The sequence below is a fragment of the Girardinichthys multiradiatus genome, chromosome 20, assembly GCF_021462225.1.
Source record: "Girardinichthys multiradiatus isolate DD_20200921_A chromosome 20, DD_fGirMul_XY1, whole genome shotgun sequence".
NCBI classification, from domain to species: Eukaryota; Metazoa; Chordata; class Actinopteri; order Cyprinodontiformes; family Goodeidae; genus Girardinichthys; species Girardinichthys multiradiatus.
The window spans coordinates 50,160,664-50,180,375 of NC_061812.1; the positions used below are offsets into that span (position 1 = coordinate 50,160,664).

Here is a 19,712-nt window from a genome sequence, read left to right on the forward strand (position 1 = left end):
AGGGAAAGTAAGGAAATAGCAAATGTCATAATAGGGGACAAAGAATATAAAACTGGCTTGTATGATGATGACATCCTACAAATCCTCACTGATAGAAGTAGACTTAAATTATTAATTTTACTCAAAGAATTTAGGCCTCTCTCTGAATACAAAATAAACCTATACAAAACACTCTTTCAATAAATTACCAACATCCGGCAAACATGTCTAAAACATGTAAGTTTAAGTTAAACAGGAAGTCAATAAAATATCTAGTACTGATATCAATTACTTTATCCATCTATCTTTGATAAGACCTATATTCCCTGGACAAGTGTCAATATTAAGGTGAATGTGCTACCTAGACTACGGGTGCATTCTCACTGCTGGTCCGGTCCAGGGATTAGTAGTGAAACATTCACACCTTAAGTTGGCACCGTTTGCTTTCACACAGAGATTTTGTGGACCGAACCAAACAAAGCCATGCAGATGCAACGGATTGTTTCAGAGGCAGTATTGCCCCAGTGTTGCAAAGATCAAGAAGAAAAAAATCTCGACGAAGAAGACAGACTTTTTTCATCAGGGTTTCTGTTGTATGGGAAGAAACTTGTGCCATCAGAAACTGAATTTGAGTTGCTCTGACTGAATTTGTATTTGTGTAATTTGAAATTGAATTGAATTCAAATTCAATTCAAAGATACTTTATTGATCCTCGAGGGGAAATTAGAATTCCAGTACAACCCATCCAAACATACAGGTCCTTCTCAAAATATTAGCATATTGTGATAAAGTTCATTATTTTCCATAATGTCATGATGAAAATTTAACATTCATATATTTTAGATTCATTGCACACTAACTGAAATATTTCAGGTCTTTTATTGTCTTAATACGGATGATTTTGGCATACAGCTCATGAAAACCCAAAATTCCTATCTCACAAAATTAGCATATCATTAAAAGGATCTCTAAACGAGCTATGAACCTAATCATCTGAATCAACGAGTTAACTCTAAACACCTGCAAAAGATTCCTGACGCCTTTAAAACTCCCAGCCTGGTTCATCACTCAAAACCCCAATCATGGGTAAGACTGCCGACCTGACTGCTGTCCATTAGGCCACTATTGACCCCCTCAAGCAAGAGGGTAAGACACAGAAAGAAATTTCTGAATGAATAGGCATCCAGAGCCACCGTGCACAGACGTGTGCAGGTAATGGGCTACAGGTGCCGCATTCCCCAGGTCAAGCCATTTTTGAACCAGAAACAGCGGCAGAAGCATTGAAGCAGTCATTTCTGCCAAACGATTCGCGACCAAGTATTGAGTGCATAACTGTACATGATTATTTAAAGGTTGATGTTTTTTGTATTAAAAACACTTTTCTTTTATTGGTCGGATGAAATATGCTAATTCTGTGAGATAGGAATTTTGGGTTTTCATGAGCTGTATGCCAAAATCATCCGTATTAAGACAATAAAAAACCTGAAATATTTCAGTTAGTGTGCAATGAATCTAAAATATATTAATGTTAAATTTTCATCATTACATTATGGAAAATAATGAACTTTATCACAATATGCTAATATTTTGAGAAGGACCTGTACATCATGACACAAGACAAGGGGGAGACGGGTCACCGAGGCTTTGCTGCCCACTCACAGGCGCTGCCCTTGCTAGATAAGAGGCCACATTAGGAAAGTAGGGGGAAAAAAAATCATATTTCACACTTTATCCTCAGCAGGATACAGTTTGAGATTGCAAAAAACCTCAGCACAAAGAAGCAACAAGTTGACAAAACAACATCATGCCGGGAACGGTGAAGGTGGTGTGAGGGGTGCATATGTTTATCTTGAGAATGTGTGTGTGTGCAAGTGAGTGTGTGCAAGTAAGTCCATGAAGCACTGTCACAGAGGCCATTGTCCTTGATGGTTCGTTGGATTGTACATCAACCGGCCACAAAGTTCTGAGCAGGTCCACAGATGTCCTCAGGGAAGGGAGGGGGCAGAAGGAGCAGAGCGTCATGTTTACATAACTTCCAGGAGAAGTTGAAGATAGCCAGCCATCAAGGCCGTGCAGGGGAGCCAGATTCAGAAAAACAATAATTATTTGGGTTAGGCTGACTCTTAATTTTCCATCAGCCTTGAGAATCTTGCTGGTGCTTCTCAAAGGTGAATCCAAACAGCCAAATTCCTGGTCTTTCTGCCAGATCCGAGCGAACAACTTTCTCCAAGATTTATCCCATTTCACCCCTGAGTCCAGGAACCGCAACCTGCCTGCGATCCTAAGGATCACATCCAGTCTGCGATTCAGCTCACGTAACATCTCAGTCTGAGTGTTGATCGCTCTGAAGATCCCATCACACATGCCAGGCAGCCTTACAATAGCCAGAACAGCTGCTGACATTCTCCAAATTTCTCGATATGCCAGGTAACCACTGACTCCAAAAAGCAGAAATCCTGATATCAAACATCCAATTATATACACATCTTCCACATCCTCGACTGACATTATCGACAGAAACACAATCCTCCACTTCTGCCAGGAGTCCATCATGTATCCGGAGAAAAATGTCCCGTCTGGGCAAGTGGGCTCTCCCGACCCCTGTCTTCTCATGGAGAAAATTTGATCAATTGCATTGAGAAACCAGCTGACCAAATCCATATTTTGGAAGAATTTGGGAGATGTGCAAAAAGCGGCTCCAAAAAAGACAAGACACAGAGCTGAAGCAGGGCAGATATGGGAGGGGTGCGGGAGACAGAGAAAAAGCGTCCACCTCCACCGAGAGCAGGAAAAGAAGCAAATGCATTGGTTTGAAAACTAATTTCAATAAACAGAAACTGAATTTTATGGTTTGAAACTGAATTCATTTGCTTTTAAAATGTATTTTGTTGTATTAAAAATTCAGTTTTGACTACTTTCACTTTCAGATCTGTTATTCAATTTCAGTTCCAAAATTCAGTTTTTTGTGTCGAACATTCAGGTCCTTGAGGATAGGCACAGATTAATCAAACGCAGATTCAACAATTTAAGTTTCACATCAGGTTAAACTTCCTTTACAGCAGCAGTGCAGCTACATGAGCTTGGCGGATGTTAATCACCAGGTCAAATGAGCTTCTATAAGAAGTCATGTAAACAAATGATGGTCAAACAGTAACACTTAGCTGTTTAGCTGTTAGCTAAACATGCCAGATTAGCATAGTGTGCCGCTGGTGTTGCGTTTCCCGCCCTTACCTCAGTGTAACTTCTGTTTCCTAGCAACCGTGTTAGCGTGAAGCGCAGAGCTGTGAAGCCGAACACATGGAAACTGACGGTTAATAACGCTGTCTCTACTGTAAATAACTACATGGTTTTTATTAACCCTTTTGCATATTGCTGATGGCTTATAATGCTGTTTTGTTTAAAATGATATTGTTTTATGATCTTGTTCATTATTCAGCCATTTAAAATGTTGAAAATATTGTTTATGTTCATAGATATAAAAATCTAACAGTAGATAAAATACACTGATGACAAATACCATTTGTTTTATTTATTTGTAAAGCTTTCAACAACTTAAACACTAACATTAACTTTAGGAACAAAGTTTAAATCAGTTTATTTGCAGAGCATAATAATAATAATTATTATAATAAATAAACCAAATATTAATATTAGATTTCATCTGACTGAATTCTATCTGTTTAACTTCCACCCATTGGGGAAACCCAGCGGGATTTTGAAAACAATGTGCCGGGAGTCAGCTGTTCTCTCGGGGTTCATCGCACCTCGACCACCCGGTCAGCTGACAGCTGGCGAGGCAAGCGGCTGCTGGGGCAGCGGACGAACACATCGGCGCATTTGTTTAATTAAGCGATATCTTGATAAACTGATAAGATATTTTAGGTTTACACAACTACATTCTCGTCTAAAAACATTGTAAAAGTTCAGTTGTTTCACAGAATGTGCAATATATCCAATTTCTTTCACAACTTTTCTCTCCAATTTTCTCTTGCCAATACTTCTAGGCTTGGTGGAGCCCCACAATCTTTCTCAAACCTCTTCTTTTCAGAAGCATTGCCTCATTTAATAAAACCATCCACAGCTGAAATCTGGCAATCTGTTTGTTGGTCTCAGTCCACTTCAGTATGACACTTTCAATGAAGTAAGGCACCAATAGACAGGCAAAATTTGATGGGGTGGAATGTCCCTCCTGATGTTCGTTCCCTTTAATGCAGCATGTTTTGAGGGATTTGGACATAAAGGCTTCTGAACATCACAGTGTTGGATGATATAACTTATGCTAGAGTTTTGTCAGTCCAGATTTGTTCTACCTGCAAACAGAAAATCTAATGTAACATGCTATCTGCAACGTTAACACCATAGTTTGGGTATCTTTAAATAGACTAATGGCGCCTTCACACCACATGAAAACACAGCTACACACTTCATGACCTGTACAACCCAGTAGAACAGGGCTGATTTAGAAAGCTTCCTTTAGTGTGAAGGCAATGAAGATGCTGTGGAACTACACCCTCAATTATTGCCAACTATTTTCCCTTCACATACTCCACCATCATCTCCGCACCTCATAGCAGCACCTTCCAACAACGATCCAACCAAATGTTGGCACAAAGCTACTGTCATGGGTATTATGTTGCCTAGTCCTGAGGCCAGTCCTGCTTTAAATTCTCATCAAAGAAGACGTGTTGGTCCCCACATCATGAATATGCAGCCTTCATGTGCCACCCAGGACCCCCGATATGCCGCTACCATTATAAACCCCCATGACCTTGCTTGGACGTTTTTGCATGCTCAAACCGCTTGGGGGAACTGTGATGCTCTATCTCGCCAGCAGTAACGGTGGGGCCACTGACTGCTTAATATATCCCAGAACACTGCATTAAGAACCTGCCACAACTTCCTCATTCTGCATGGTTTTTACACTGAAGCGATGTGAAAACATCCAGTGCCTGTGTGGGGACAGTTTATTGAGCTGCTACTGAACTACTACTTTAGTGGTAGTGATAATAAAAATTATGACAAATAATAACGAGGTAGACTTATGAACTATGAGCAGTTATCGAACTCAAACTTTATTGATAGAGCACGTTTCATACAGTCAGTTGTACCACTAAGCACTTTAAAGAGGTTAAAAACAAAATGATCAATCAAGTAAACAGATAAAACAAATAATTATTGGTATAAAAATCCAAATTACAAGTGAGAGAAATTATTAAATTAAGGTAATACTTTATTCATCCACCAAGCAGTACATTGAATAGTTGCAACAGCAAGACAGAATAAAGAAGTTCACATCTAGGAATATCATTTAAAGAAAACGATTAATAAAAGCAAATCGTGCCAGCAAAGAAACAAAGAAATAAACGCTATATCTAAAATAAAGTTATGCACACTAAATACATAGAAATAACAGATATATATGTGGTGAAACATATATGTGTTGGCAGTATTGTACATTTCTAGGATTTTATTGAGTCTTATTGCCAACGGACAGAGGACCTTCTGAAGCGTTCCTTCCTGCGCTCAGCAGCCGCAACCTGCTGCTGAAGGAGCTGCTCAGAGCTCCCAAAGCGGCAAAGAGGTGAACTGAGAAGAAAAACCATAAATGCTTCATATTCTGTGTAGTGGTTTAATGTGAGGTGTTTCACAAGGTCTGTTGTGTTCCCACAACTCCTCATTGTTTTTCCACAAACATGAAATGGCTCCACACATGACTCTGTTTATGCTCTGCCATCTTGTCTGAGTGACTGACAGCACGCTGTTGACATACTTACCTCGGTGGAAGGAAAAGTATTTCCCACCAACAGGATCATTTAGACAAGATCCCAATAGTTTAGTTTCTTTCCACTCTGTTCCTGTAATGATATACATTACCTCTAATGACTGAAGTATCAAAATGATCCATATTGTGATTTGAGAATTGATTTTAGAGCATAAAGATCTGGTATCAGAGGTATTGATATTTCAGTATCCATCCACACATCACGGAATCTGTGCTGCTTACAGTACACCTGACTATGTGGGAGCCTTAAGTTTGAATCAGATATGAAGTTTCTGACCTGATCTGAAGGATTCTTTACCAGTGTTTGAAGTTGGGTTGTGAGTGCTTCTCTCTGAATGTATGTGTCAAAAATGAAAACCTCAGTTTTGCCTTGATTTAGCCCAACAGAATTATGTGGCATCCTTGGCTTAAAATCTAAAATACAGTCAAAACATCCATGAGTGGGTCTGGGGTCATCAGGAGACACAGCAATATAGAACTGTGTGTCATCAGCATAACTATGGAAATTAATGCCATGTCTCCTTATAACACCATCTAAAAGTGCATATATTAAAAGAGTGGGGCCTAAAATTGAGCCTTTTGAACACAGTTTAGATTATAACATTCTGATGAACACTGTTCATATTACAAAGAACTTTTCATTGCTGAAATAGGAGCTGAACCATTTCAGGGCAGTTCTTGAAAGTCCAATATGTCCAAGCCTGTATGGTAGGATAGTGTGGTCAACAGTATCAAATGCTGCACTGAGGTCCAGTAATACCGGTACTGAAGGTCTGTTCTGATCCACATTACATCTGAGGTTGTTTAAAATCTTTAGTAGTGCTATGATTGGGTGTACAACCAGACAGTGTTTTTTTAGAAAGCTCTTAAGAGTTTAAATAAGAGTTCAGGTGTTTAGTTTCAGCATCAATCAGGACAAAACTCATGAGGTGTTTCCTCCCCAACCAACAATGACTTTCTACGCTGGCATTAAACTAAATTAGATCTAATATGTTCTATTTTACCCCTGAAGTCGGCTGCAAATGCTTTCCATACTGGTGGGAACTGGGGATCTGGTTTGTTTACTCTGTCAAATTTTGAAAACAAGGTTCTTTGATTGCTTTTATAATCAGATATTAATTTTGAAAAATATGAATGCCCTCAGTTGCTCCTACACACAGACACACATACAGAGCTGGCTAACAGGATCTGATAAGCTCCATCCAATGCACCTCCAGACCTTTGAGAGAGATGCCACCATGCGATGTTAGCATGGATACACAAAAGCAGTGAAGCGCAAAAAGGCAATGGACAGGTTTTTCATGAAGCAATCATGGAAGATTAGAGGTCAGCTCTTGCTGGTTGTTTTATGGTGAGATATCTTTTGTTTGGATAAAGCTGCCTAAATTGGAACAATAAAGCAATAAAAAGCTGGGTTAATATGTGCAGTCAGTTCTCTTGGAAGCTGTTCCATCAGAAACATAAAAATAACATGAAGCTATTTTCTATATGTATAACTAAGGGTGTTTTTTTAGATTAAGGATGGAAAAAATATGCTCAGTATGAGGGATTGCTGCAAAGTCAACGCCAGTGACTGTCCACTGTCTCTACATGCTCATCCAGGAGGAGTGAATGCTGCAAGTCACTGGCTGGATGCAATCTGCTGGGTTTCCTTAGATAGAAAAACATTTTATCCACATTGAATAAAAAGCTAACTCCGACTGAACTGTTCAATTGTTAGGATTAATTGGAATGTATGGACCTGACTGTTGTGAAGTGCCTTGAGACGACATGTGTTGTGAATTGGCGCTATATAAATAAAACTGAATTGAATTGAAAAAAATACTGAATCAGGAAGTCAGATTAGCAGCTTGTTGTTCATCCTGGTTTACTGTGTTATGAAAACCAAAATTATTTTTCTCTATCAGTTGAAGGATTAGTATTGCAGGAAGAAGGAGTGTCTAGGAGTGTTCTGACCAATCAGATTGAGACCTGGGCTGTGTCATGGCCTTGTCACTCAGTTGATGAATAAAAGGAGTAAATTCAGGAAGAACTATTATGGAATTAAGCTAATAGGAACTAATAGAGCAGGACCTACGTTTAACATTTAGGAAACACACTACAGCTACCCCACCCCCCAACACACCCCCATCCCCAACCAGCCCAGAGGAAAATCATATAGAATAATGAATAAATACAAAGTTTTCAGTTGCCCGTCCAGCCACAGCAGACAGTCCCTGCCCAGCTCCTCTCCCCTGCTCGGATCTATGATTGGCACCATGCGGGTGGAGTTTACATGTTCTCCCCGTGCATGCGTGGCTTCTCTCTGGGTACTCCAGCTTCCTCCCACAGTCCAAAACAAGACTGTTAGGTTAATTGGTCTCTCTAAAATTGCCCTTAGGGGTGGATGAGTGTGTGCATGGTGGTTTGTCCTGTATGTCTTTGTGTTGCCCTGCGATGGATTGGTGACCTGTCCAGGGTGTACCCTGCCTCCAGCCCATAAACTGCTGGAGATAGGCACCAGCTCCTCCCATGATCCATTATGAAATAAGCGGTATAGAAGATGAATGAATGAATGAATAAATTAATTAACATGTTTAGAAACTGCTACAGTTTCAGATTTACATTACATTGTCCAACAACTCTTTTTAAAGTCTATAGGACATATTTCCATATTTATTGGTTAGGGTATTTGTTTGAGAAATCCAAATTAAAACATGTCAAATGTAAAAAATGCAATAATTAATATAGTTTTCAGCAGCCAGAATGCGCTGCCTCTGAATAACAATTTTGTGTCAAACTTGTTTTTTATGGTTATTTTTAAACCAACATGTTGCATGATTTTTATACTTTTTTATCTGTGGTTTGGTTCACCAGCTGCGTCTGTGTGGTTATGGAAGATGTTTTTGCTGTTTGGTGTGTACTGTTTATCCTCGATGTTTCCGGGTTTTTTATGATTGTTTTCTCTCTTGCAGGGCTCCATCATTAGCAGTCCACACATACGGCACAGGACCCCCTCCGGTCGAGACTGCCCGTCCCGCCACAGTGGACAGTCCCTGCCCAGCTCCTCCTCCCTGCTCGGATCTCTGTTTGGCACCAGGCGGGTGAAGTCCCCCAGCCCCACCCCTCAGACTCCACACCCCACCCTGATCTCCCACACTCCGCACCCAGTCAACCTGCACCACACAGCCCGAGTGGAGACGGACACACCAGTCCCCTTGCATCCTCACCACGCCCAGTTCTGCCATGTGACCCAGAATCCCCCGCCTTACCACCACCACCATCACTACCACCCGCCACCCCATCTGCAGCACCCGCCCCAATACCACCCACCCCCATCTCACAGCCAGCAGCCGCCCTACCCGCCTCACCCGCAGCACAGCCACGGGAACCACTCAGCTCACAGCCCCCACCTCCATGGCCAGCCGCCACCACCATCTCAGGTTCCCAGCAGCACGAAGCCCAAGCACAGCGGCATTAGCACAGTGGTGTGAGGGGATCACAGTGAACTGTTTCTTTAGAGACTCTTACCCGATGAGATCGTCACACTGTGTTTCTCTGGTCTGCAGATATGAAGCCAGACTTGAGCCTGGACTTTGTTCACCATTGTGTTTCTGCTCACTTTTCCCATTTCATTTCAGGACCTGTCTGCCTGCTTCAGGAGCAACAGACAAGGATTTACATGCATGCACAGAGACCACAAGTAGTGTTTGTCTCGAGTTAATAAAAGGAACGAGATCAAAAATCCTCCATGTATTTAACAGAAAAGCTAAACAGTGAAGCAACCGGATTGTGTCACAAAGACAGCCGAAGCTGTAGCTGATTATTTAATGTAGCAGTAGTTCACAGTGCACTGTAATATCTCTGGTAGCAGTTGTAAATGTAAATTTATTGAGGTAACCACTAAAAATTGCTTAATGTCTATTGTGCATAATATTTTGTAAAATAAAAATATCAGCTGTTACTATTCTAATTATTGCCAAACAAATGGCATCAGTTAAACTCTCAGTATAGCTGCACACGAGACGCCATAGTTAGGAACCAATACCAAGCTTGTATTAGTTAGGCCGTCTGAAGCTGGAGCATGGATGGTTGGTTGGAGTTAGGACTCAGTTACAGTTGTACACCTATTCCTTGGGCTTGGAGTTTGCTCTCCTGTTTTGGGAAATGGTGCCACAGCAGGCTAGTGAAATGTCTGTTATTCACTACTGGCTGTAAACTGCTCTGCTTTTATTTTCTCAAGTCATACAAGCTAAACAAGTCAGAGTTCTGTGTTGTTCTGCATCCTGGAAGGGTTGTGGTTCTCTAAGTTTTCTCAGCATCCACAGGAAGATGTATTTTGCTCTTTCAACATGCAGATGGAGGAGATGTGTGTGTGGAGTGTGTAGCAGGGAACCAGCACTGTGACGGTTCCACAGTGAAAACTTCCACAGTTTGTGTTCAGGTTCACTCAAGTCATGTCCAACTGTCCAACTCTTCTCTGTGAGCCCCACTGAGTCACTATCATGGTGTGATCGTGGTGGCACTCGTGCTTTTCTCAACACAAATAGCAGTTTATATCAATGATCCAGCTAACATATTATGGGATGGCTAGTTGCATCCACAGTATGGGTGGAGTGGGCAAAGCTGAAGCAGTGGCACTTTCTGTTTGAAGTATTATGTTTGAATATCGATAGATCAAGTTAGTCATTTTTATGTGCAATATGAATTTTCTTTTCTTATTTGACTTATTTTGTCTAAGGATATTTGTTCATGTTGAATTTTGTCTTTTTGTCCTACAGTGTCCTCTGTCATATCCTCCTCACTGTTTTCGTGAAGTTAGTATCAACATGGTTTTGGATCTGGTGGACCCCTCCACGTCACAGTTGATTAAGAAAATGAACGCCAGAGCAGAGCTTACTGCGGTTGCCTATAGTTTACTTTTTACTCCAGAGCAAAATCACACGTTTTCCCTGATTTACGTAGAATGCATATTAGTCATCACTATTGCAGGTTCGCAGTCATCATTGACACAGGAAACCATTGGTGCTTGGACTGAAAGAAACTGGGCTTCAGAAATGTAGAAGAGGTGATGCAAGGCATTTTATGATGAACCTACATAAAGCAGGGCATAATTGTGAACGGGAAGGAAAATGACACCCCTTTCACTGCAGGTCTTTTGTGGTTTCTTCCAGCTTATCTACAGACTGCAACGTTTTGCTCATTTTTAGCTCTGGCTCAGTCCATTTGGAAGGAGTGTGTCTGAACATCAAGTTTCAAGTCTTCTGCAGCCTCTAACAGGTTTTCTTCTAGGATCTAGGTCCTTTATTTAGCTCCATCCATCTACCCATCTTCTCTGAACAGCTTTCTGTCCCTGCTGAAAAAAGTCCACAGCATGATACTGTGTACATGGTAAAGCATTTTTTTTACCATGTTTCGCAGAGGGGATGGTATGTTGATGGTATGTATTCAGTGTTCTGCATGTAGGCCAAATATTCAGTTTAGGTCTCCTCTAATCTAAGGCAGTGTATATCTTAAAGTATAAAGAACTGAATTCCAGTTGCCTACTTCCAAACTTTCTGGATCAGACTGTTTAACTGTAGTTAAATACAGACCTCCACACACACTTCAGATTGTAATAGCTTCATATGCACTTGCCCACATGTAAATCAGAGCATTAATTTAGCATTTCAAATGGTATTCTAACATTTATCACTGGCACACATTAAGATTGTTCCGTCTGTTGTTGGAATTTCTTCCGTCTTCAGGATTCTTAGTAAGTCACCCTCGCACATTTGTACCAAGGGCGAATAAGAAGTGAATTTAATCGACTGTGAAATAAGTATTTTACAATACATATTGGACTGGAATGTGACGCTGGTCACAGTTCAGTGATGTTACAGTTTGTACCTTAGTTTTGAGGTCATGGTTCAGTTCAATGAGAAAAAAAACAAAGTGACATAATGAACTGCTCAGGTTGGTTTTCACTTCTTTTAAACAGAAACCTGATGAAACCACACTTTAAATTAAAACACATTTGAAAAATGTTCATCCAGTCTGAGCTATACATTGACCATATGTCAAAGCAATGGTTAGATTCTGTCCTAAAGCAAATACAAAAATGAAGGCAAGGTTTTATTTTATGTAAAAAAAAAAAAAAATGCTTAACAGAACCAAAAAGCTTAAACTGAAATGAGGAATTTCTCTTAATTTGAAAATACAAACAGGCCAAAAACAATAAACTTTCACCATTCAGACATCTGCATGTACACCATTGTGTAAATTCAGTGTTGCAAAGAGCATGAAAATCTAACTTGTAACTTTCCATATGATCCACCTCTTGTTCTCTGCTGCTGCAGATCAATTGGAACAGGAAACGCCTTCTCACTGCTCATTTCAAAACAAGCTCCTTAATGTCATTGTTACCAGTCATTTGTCATTGCTTTGGTGTGGAGTGCTTTAGTTACATTCTTCATCTACTTATTTTCTGTCCTAGCACAAAAGCAATAAAACACATGTGCACCCGATTCTGGATCAGAGTGGTGTCTCTCTCATGGCAGTTTGGGACCCATCGTGACCTGTGTGAGAAAAATCTCACAAAAATAGTACTGAGTTCTCATTTTCAGATCATTACACACAAAAAATATTAACTAGGTTGTGACATGGTAGTGAAACAATAGAACACTGAAATTTTCACCTTTCATGCCAGTGCACACAACTACAAAACGAATCTGCAACCTAATTTCCTCACATTTAGACACACGTAACATGAGTATAGACATGACATTTTAGCTATGCCAACCAGGTGTGAAAGCTTCACTGCAGTTCAGTTTGTTCATATAGCACCAGTTCACAACACATTCCATCTCAAGGCACTTTACAATGAAAAAGGGAAATTCATTTGAGTCATGTAGACAGATTCCAAGTCAAGCACACACATTGCGACTTTGCATCAGTCCCTCATTCCAAGCATGTATGTAGTCACAGTGGAAAGGAAAACTTATTTTAACAGGAAGAACCCTCCAGCAGAACCAGAACCAGGCTCAGGGTGAAGTTTGCACCAGCTACTGGCCAGATACATGTACATTTTGATCCGTCCATACGCCACAAAGGCAGATTTGCAATCTAACAGCGGAGATAACAATATTAAATTGATCCTGGTCATCTTTAATTTATTTTGAACTACTGACATTTTATTTTTAGACCAAATGATTATAGAAACTTTTGAGGTGAATGTCAGAAAAACCGGAACTTGAAAAACAGAATTTGGAGGAAGAAATTGGAATTTGGAGAATGGGTGGTAAACATTTCCACCCCTATAGCCAACATGCCTGGAAAGATGACAGCATGACGACAGTTGTACTAAGTCCGCATTATTCCATCAACTAAACTGCTGAAAAGCTTTATTTAAACACAATTGAGACAAGGAGAAAGTCATTTTTTAAAGCTCAGTGTCTTAAAGTTTCCTAGAGTTGGTCTGTTCCTTGCTTCATTTCAAGTAAAACACATTCAGGTTTTTCACATTGGTCCAATGATTTACACTCAGTTGTTTACAAAAATATAATAAAGCCTCCCTGCCTAAGGTGTGTCCACATGTCACATGATGCATTCTGGTGGAAACAAGCAGCTTCCTGCGGACATGATATAAATGGCCTCCATCAGCTCCTTGCTGGGTTTTTATAGTGAATCTGGGCCTGACAACTAGACCCTTCACTGACAGCACTTACATGCTTCTACGTATGCAATAAAGCTTAAATACTGGGAGGAGGCCAATGTGCTGTCACACCACAACTGATACAATTTAAAAACCCTGGTGGAAAATATGTCCATGTTCCTGGTGAAAACCCAGAAACAAGCATCTTCATGTTCAAACATCTTCATGAAGATGATTACCCAGTTACTCAGTATGAAAATATTGAAACTGATTTGAAACCACAAAGCTGACCACCCACAGAGCAGTTTTGGAACAACAGTGCAGACTGGAAGTAGCTTTGTTCAGTCCCCTTCATGCTGCCTCTAGCTAAGCTAATTAAAGTGTTTCAGACCCAATCCCAGCAGCCCATCCAGATTCCAGGCAAGGCGCTTTGTTGCATGCCACTGATGCCTACTGTTTCTTTGATCTGTCCTTTTTTAATCATTTCTATCAAGCAGCATTTCTGACTAAACCATCTGATGACATCACTTTGATTTATCTCTCTGTTGCTTGTTTACATGATTTCTGATGTGTACGCCAGTCATTTCACTCCGACGTGTTCCTGTTTCCACTGTAAATGATGTGCATATTGCAAGATACTGACTGTAAAAAACAATATTTCATGTAAGTGTATGACATAGAACGATTTGGAAATAGATGGCATATTTTTATGGTTGGTAGTAAGGAATCATTTGTACATACTCTGTAAATTATTCTTATTATAATTAGGTATAACTGTTATCAATCTCTTTTGGTATATTGAAGGTACATTCCTGCTTCCTCTGGTTTTCACATGATCATAAAGCTGCTTCTCTCTGCCTCTGAAAAGACTGAATTATCATAGGATCAGGAACATTACATGGTCTTCATACTTCTGATGTTTGCTCATTCTCTAACTCTTACAGACCACTTCTAAAGTCAAAGGGAAGGCAGGAGTGCTGTTATTTCAATATGCATTCTGTTTTCAAATAGACAAAATCCCTATTGATGTAAAGCTAGTACTGTGACAATGTTTAGAAGACAGAATAAAATGATACATTGTATAAGCTGAAATGCCTCTGATTCTATTTATGATTGAAGTGTTAACATAGGTACTGACCTTTATTTGGACCAGCGGCCACAAGACATTGGCCAGTTACCACCATCAAGGTCTACCAAGGTTTTAAAAAGTTACAGTTTCAAAACCACAAAGATCTTCCATCATTGTGTTTCAGTGGTCTGAAGTTCTTTTATTTATATACGTGTTGGAGTGAATAGAGCAACACAAAGCTTCCTTTAACCAACCAACTGCTGTGAACTGTCAGTCAGCTGGCTTAAAGAGGAATATTACATTTTCACCTAAAAAGAAAGATAGACAATCACAGTGTAGAATCTTAAGAAATTTCTAGAAATAACTGTTTTTAAGGTAACTTTGTCTAAAAGTACAGTTGACAAGCAGGATGTCTGTCAAGCAGCAGACTGCAGGCTGGCTACAACTAATTAAGCAGCTAAAATAAGCTCATACTTGTGTAACTATATAAAGGGCAAAACAATAAAAAATAAATGTTAAAAATAATTTACTTATAACTATGAAAATAATTAATTTTTATCAGTGTAGGAATAATTGTTGCTTTTCTGTTTTAGATTAAAGCTTTTATATTATGTTTTACATTTTAGTTTCAAATGTTTGTGTACACAGCATCACTGTCTACATACAGGGATGCTCTGAAATTGTGGTATTTTCTTTTTATTTGCAGTAATATGACATCCAAGCCAAAATACATACAATTTCATTTCACCGGAGACGTGTCTGAATACTACTGGAAACAGATGTCATCAGTCTGACTTGTTTAGAAACACATTCATTGTCACAATTTAGCAAATACAATTTCTGCAAAATGCAGATAGTGACATACTGTTTCTCTACACATACTTTTAGAGGCCTTTCTTCCTAAAAACTGTCCTTAAATCAAACACTGTATGACCAATGAAAACAACACTGATTATCTCATCACTGTGGCACCTGTTAGTGAGTGAGATATGTCAGGCTGCTCGTAAACATTTTGTCCCCAGAGTTGATGTTAGATGTAGAAACAATAAGCAGCATTATGATTTGATGAAGTTTGAAAGAGACTAAACTGTGTTGCTTAGAGGACTCCAGTAACTCCAAACTTGCAGCTGCTGTGAGTTGCTCCTGGTCTGCAGTAGTCTGAGTCTATCACAAGTGGTCTAAGGAAAGAACTGGAGTCATAACGGTAAAACTACTAGTTCAGTACATACTTTGGGCTTAAAGTCACTGTTCAGTATGTTTTCGGACCCTTCTATCAAGAGAAAGAAATAAGAAGTGGCCACTTTAGAATTAATTGGAGATTTGGTTGATTTCTTTTTTTTTTTTATGACCTGTCGCTGCATTTTAGTAATACCAGGGGTATAGCAGGGGTCGCGTTAACCAAATATTTTCCATTTTTGACAGGTTTTTTTAAACATGATGGAAATCTGAAGGCCATCAGTCATTTTGACATATTGTAATTCATACCCCTGACCACTTGATAGCGACTTAGCAAATTAATTAGCTGTTTCCCCGAGTCCTTGTCGGATCAGAAAACTTCTTGTTCAAACAGTCTTGCCAACCTCTGATCACTTCAATTGGAGAAATGTTCCATGATATCAAAATGTTGGCTGAAGTGGAGCTTGTATTTCTCGTCTCTAGTGCGGCACCATAGCGCAGATTCATCCTCCAGAAAAACATCAAAACAGCCACAAGAAGTCGTCTGTCCGAGGCAAAAGTCCAAAACATCATGACACATAGCGTCTGCAGCAATCCCACTCCCGACATTTGATTACGCCACATACAAGTTCACAATTCAGGTCCATGCAGACCAGATGGAAGTTGCGGGACTGTGCGTTTAGGTCACAAGTGATCTGTTCATATTATTGAGCAATTGTTTAATTTCATTGATTATACATAGTTACTGGGACTACAATCAGTGTTTTTTGTCACTGTGGCGAAAACGTTACATGTATTCGTCTGGTTGATGTGGATTCTCTGTTCAGCTTGTTCAGACGAAATATTCATTAAAATGCATGAACATAAATGCTACTGAATTTTTTATTATTATCATGTGATGGGTAAAAATAGATTATGACCAGATTTCTTTTTACCTTGTTAGTTGAAATGACTGTCAACAAAAAAGTCTAGCGCAGCCTCTGTCATATAGAGCAAGTTGCCTACATGTGCCAGGGCAGATTTGCTCTACAAGAAGGATATGTCAAGACAATGTCCTAATTGCGAGATTAAATGTATTAATCCCAGATTCAATCCAGCATCAAAGTAGGCAGGCCACAATGATGTTATAGTAACCTGTATTTGTATGACCTTCAACCATTTTGAGTAATTGTGTGTTGGTGCATGCTTGTGTGTGTGGGTTGTCCGTGGATCAACATATGTGTTGTAATAAGTGTTTCTGTGTTTTGTTCACTCTGGCCATTGAGTCATTAGCTATGGCAATTCGCAAGCATATCAATATAACTGGTATAAAAATAGGAACTACGGAACATCGTGTAGTCCTGAACGTAGATGATATAATTCTGTTTTGCTTAAAACTGCCAAATCTGTTATAGTACTTTACTACCACCCAGCCCTCAGCATGGGTAACAGTTGAGTCACAATTCATTTCTTTTCCTATAAACTTACACATGTACTCATCGGACACGAAAAAGCTAATTTAACAAAATAAAAATCCTTTCCTGAAAAATACATTGGTAGTTGGGCAAAAAACACATGATTACTTGGAGGAAAAACAACAATTATCCCAATTCACACAAATTCTTGTCAACGATTTTCGACCAGGTAGAGCAGACTGAGTTTTTAAACTCTGGTCTACCAAGGTGTCTACAAAGGTGTCTGATCTCTATACAGGGAAGGTATTTCTGTCATTTGAAGAACTTAAATACAAATATGACATTCCTACAAAACATTTCTACAAATATCTTCAGGATTGTAGTTTCATTTTGTCCAAGCAGCAAAATAATCTTGATGTACCTTCTTTGTCTTCATTAGAAGACATTACTATTAACCACATGGATGCTAGAGGACAGGTGTCTTTTTTTTTTTTACTTATTAGTTGACAAATGTAAAGAATCCCCGATTAATATTCTACAAGCATTGGAAACAAATTTGGGAGAAACTATATCAGACGAGGAATGTTCAGAAGCTTGTGGTTTGGTTCATACCCAACCTGCAACACATCAGGGAGGCAACAGTTCTCCGCAGCAGTCGGGACCCAGAGGGACCAAGGTAGGAGGGGCACATTGTATTTCACCCTTGGAGGCCAGTCCCCCAGACCCCACTAGAGACCAGCATAGCCGTGGCAACCCAACACACCCTTAGGAGGCAACAGAATGGGACCCACCAGTTGACCGAGCACCCATACAGCACAACCAGGACAGGAGACTCTCACTGATCCAAGAGGAGCAATGTATCTCTCGTCCTGGCCATGGAATAGTGGACGAGATCTTTACCATCGCAGACTTGGTGAGGGAGAATGCCTCTCCGGTCTACATGTGCTTTGTGGATCTGGAGAAGGCCTTTGGCAGTGTCCACTGAGGTATTTTGTGAGGGGTGTTGTGGGAGTATGAGGTTGTATATAGGAGGCTCTTAAGGGCTGCCCGATCCTTGTATGCCCAAAGCAAGGAGCTGTGTCCGCATTCTTGTCACTTGGTTTGTGGTGTTAATGGACAGGATCTTAAGGTGTCGTGGTGGAGGGGAGGGTGTTTTTTGCTGCTCGCAAATGATGTTGGCTTCTTCAGGCCATAACCTCCATAGTGCACTGAAGCAGTTTGCAGCAGTTTGCAGTGTGTGTAGTGGATGGGATGACACCGTGGTTCTCGACTGGAGAAAGGTGGATTGCCCCCTCTTAAACTTTACAATTTCCACTTGCAGTCCTACAAATTTGATTTTCACCAAAATCCTTAAAAGTCCACTGTATGTCTTTACTGTGTCTGGTACAACAGCCCTTTAAACACATAAAGCTACTTGAAGTTTCAACTGCTAAGAAAATGTGTAAACAATATTGGCATTGTTCTCACGCTGGTGAAGATACTTAGTCATCCAGGACATGGTACATCCAATAAAGATGAAACAACAAAACAACTGGACTTCAATCTCGAGGTTTTAAACATTTTGCTCCTTATGTGAAAGGCTTTCTCAATTCGAAGCTATTGAGGGAGAAGTTCCAAACTTTTAAGCAGTTAGGGATATGCCGTTCTACACATCTAAACACACGTACAGATTAGACTCCCCTAACAATAGGACCTCATTGACGGCCTACTGAGTATTTGTACATGACTGAATGCTAAACAAAACGTTAGAGCATTTCATCCTTTATATATTGTATATCCTATGAATATTGTAATAAGGTGATATATTGTTTAAATGTGAACTTATTGTTAGAACAATAAAGATTTCACATGATAACATGATATATCTCTCCTTTTCTTTTGCCTGGGTGGCAGCTCTATATTTCTGTAATTTTGTGTTGTACGACATGATAACTGTGCTGGCCTTCATGCCTAAGATTCATGTAGTTCTCCTTTAACATCCCAACTCAATATAGATGACCTGATAGACAGCATATCTCAATAAGATACTGAAGGCCACCCTAGTGGCCAGCAGGGACACTGAGCTGCGTGTAGCTATTAGAGTGAACAGAATTTTCTGGGAGTTGCAACAACTGATGAAGTCATCAGCTGTGAGAAGCCAGCCTGCCTGATTGTGTCAGGTGGTCTTGATGACAGTTCTGTATGTCAGTCTGGCCCTTATGGCCGAAGCTAAAAATAGATCCAGGCTTTTCAGGGTCACATCCAGAATCAGTAACGTCATCATCCAGCTGGGAGGAGGGAGGCTTCATCTCCCCAGACAACTAAGCATGATGTGCATTCAAATAACTACATAAAATGTGGATGATGTTCTGATGTAAAACATGTTCCTTCTTTTTATAAACATTCTAAACAAGGGCAGAAAAAAACTGCTTAATTTTAATAGATGAAGGTCGATTTCGTTCTTTGTTTAGATGCTTTCCAACCTTAGTAATGTTTTATATTGCAAATTGGGCCATCTAGTGGCGACATCGCGATACTGTCATTTTGTTTCTAGTGTCGAAAGTGAGATGATATATCGAACTACATAAAACCTAAAATGTCTCTTTAGTAATGGCTATACGTTAGAACACTGTTTAAAAACTTGTGCCTCCTTTTGTGTTTATTTTAGGCCCATTTGTGCTTTACGAGGGACATTGAAGGCGTCTCCAGGGTAAATACGCA

At 39.9% G+C, this 19,712-nt stretch overlaps 1 protein-coding gene across 6 annotated transcripts in view; it reads left to right on the top strand.

Annotated features, from left to right (window-relative positions):
- Positions 1 to 12,246, top strand: part of iqsec1b (IQ motif and Sec7 domain ArfGEF 1b) — a 327,598-nt gene extending 315,352 nt beyond the window's left edge. For 5 of the 6 annotated variants that reach the window (XM_047347008.1, XM_047347010.1, XM_047347011.1 and 2 more), the window contains one exon: positions 8,716 to 12,246. In XM_047347008.1, the coding sequence (XP_047202964.1) occupies positions 8,716 to 9,234 (519 nt within the window). In that variant the 3' untranslated portion in view covers positions 9,235 to 12,246. The remainder of the gene's footprint in view (positions 1 to 8,715) is intronic. The other variant, XM_047347014.1, reaches the window with a different exon arrangement.
- The last annotated feature ends 7,466 nt before the right edge of the window (positions 12,247 to 19,712 follow it).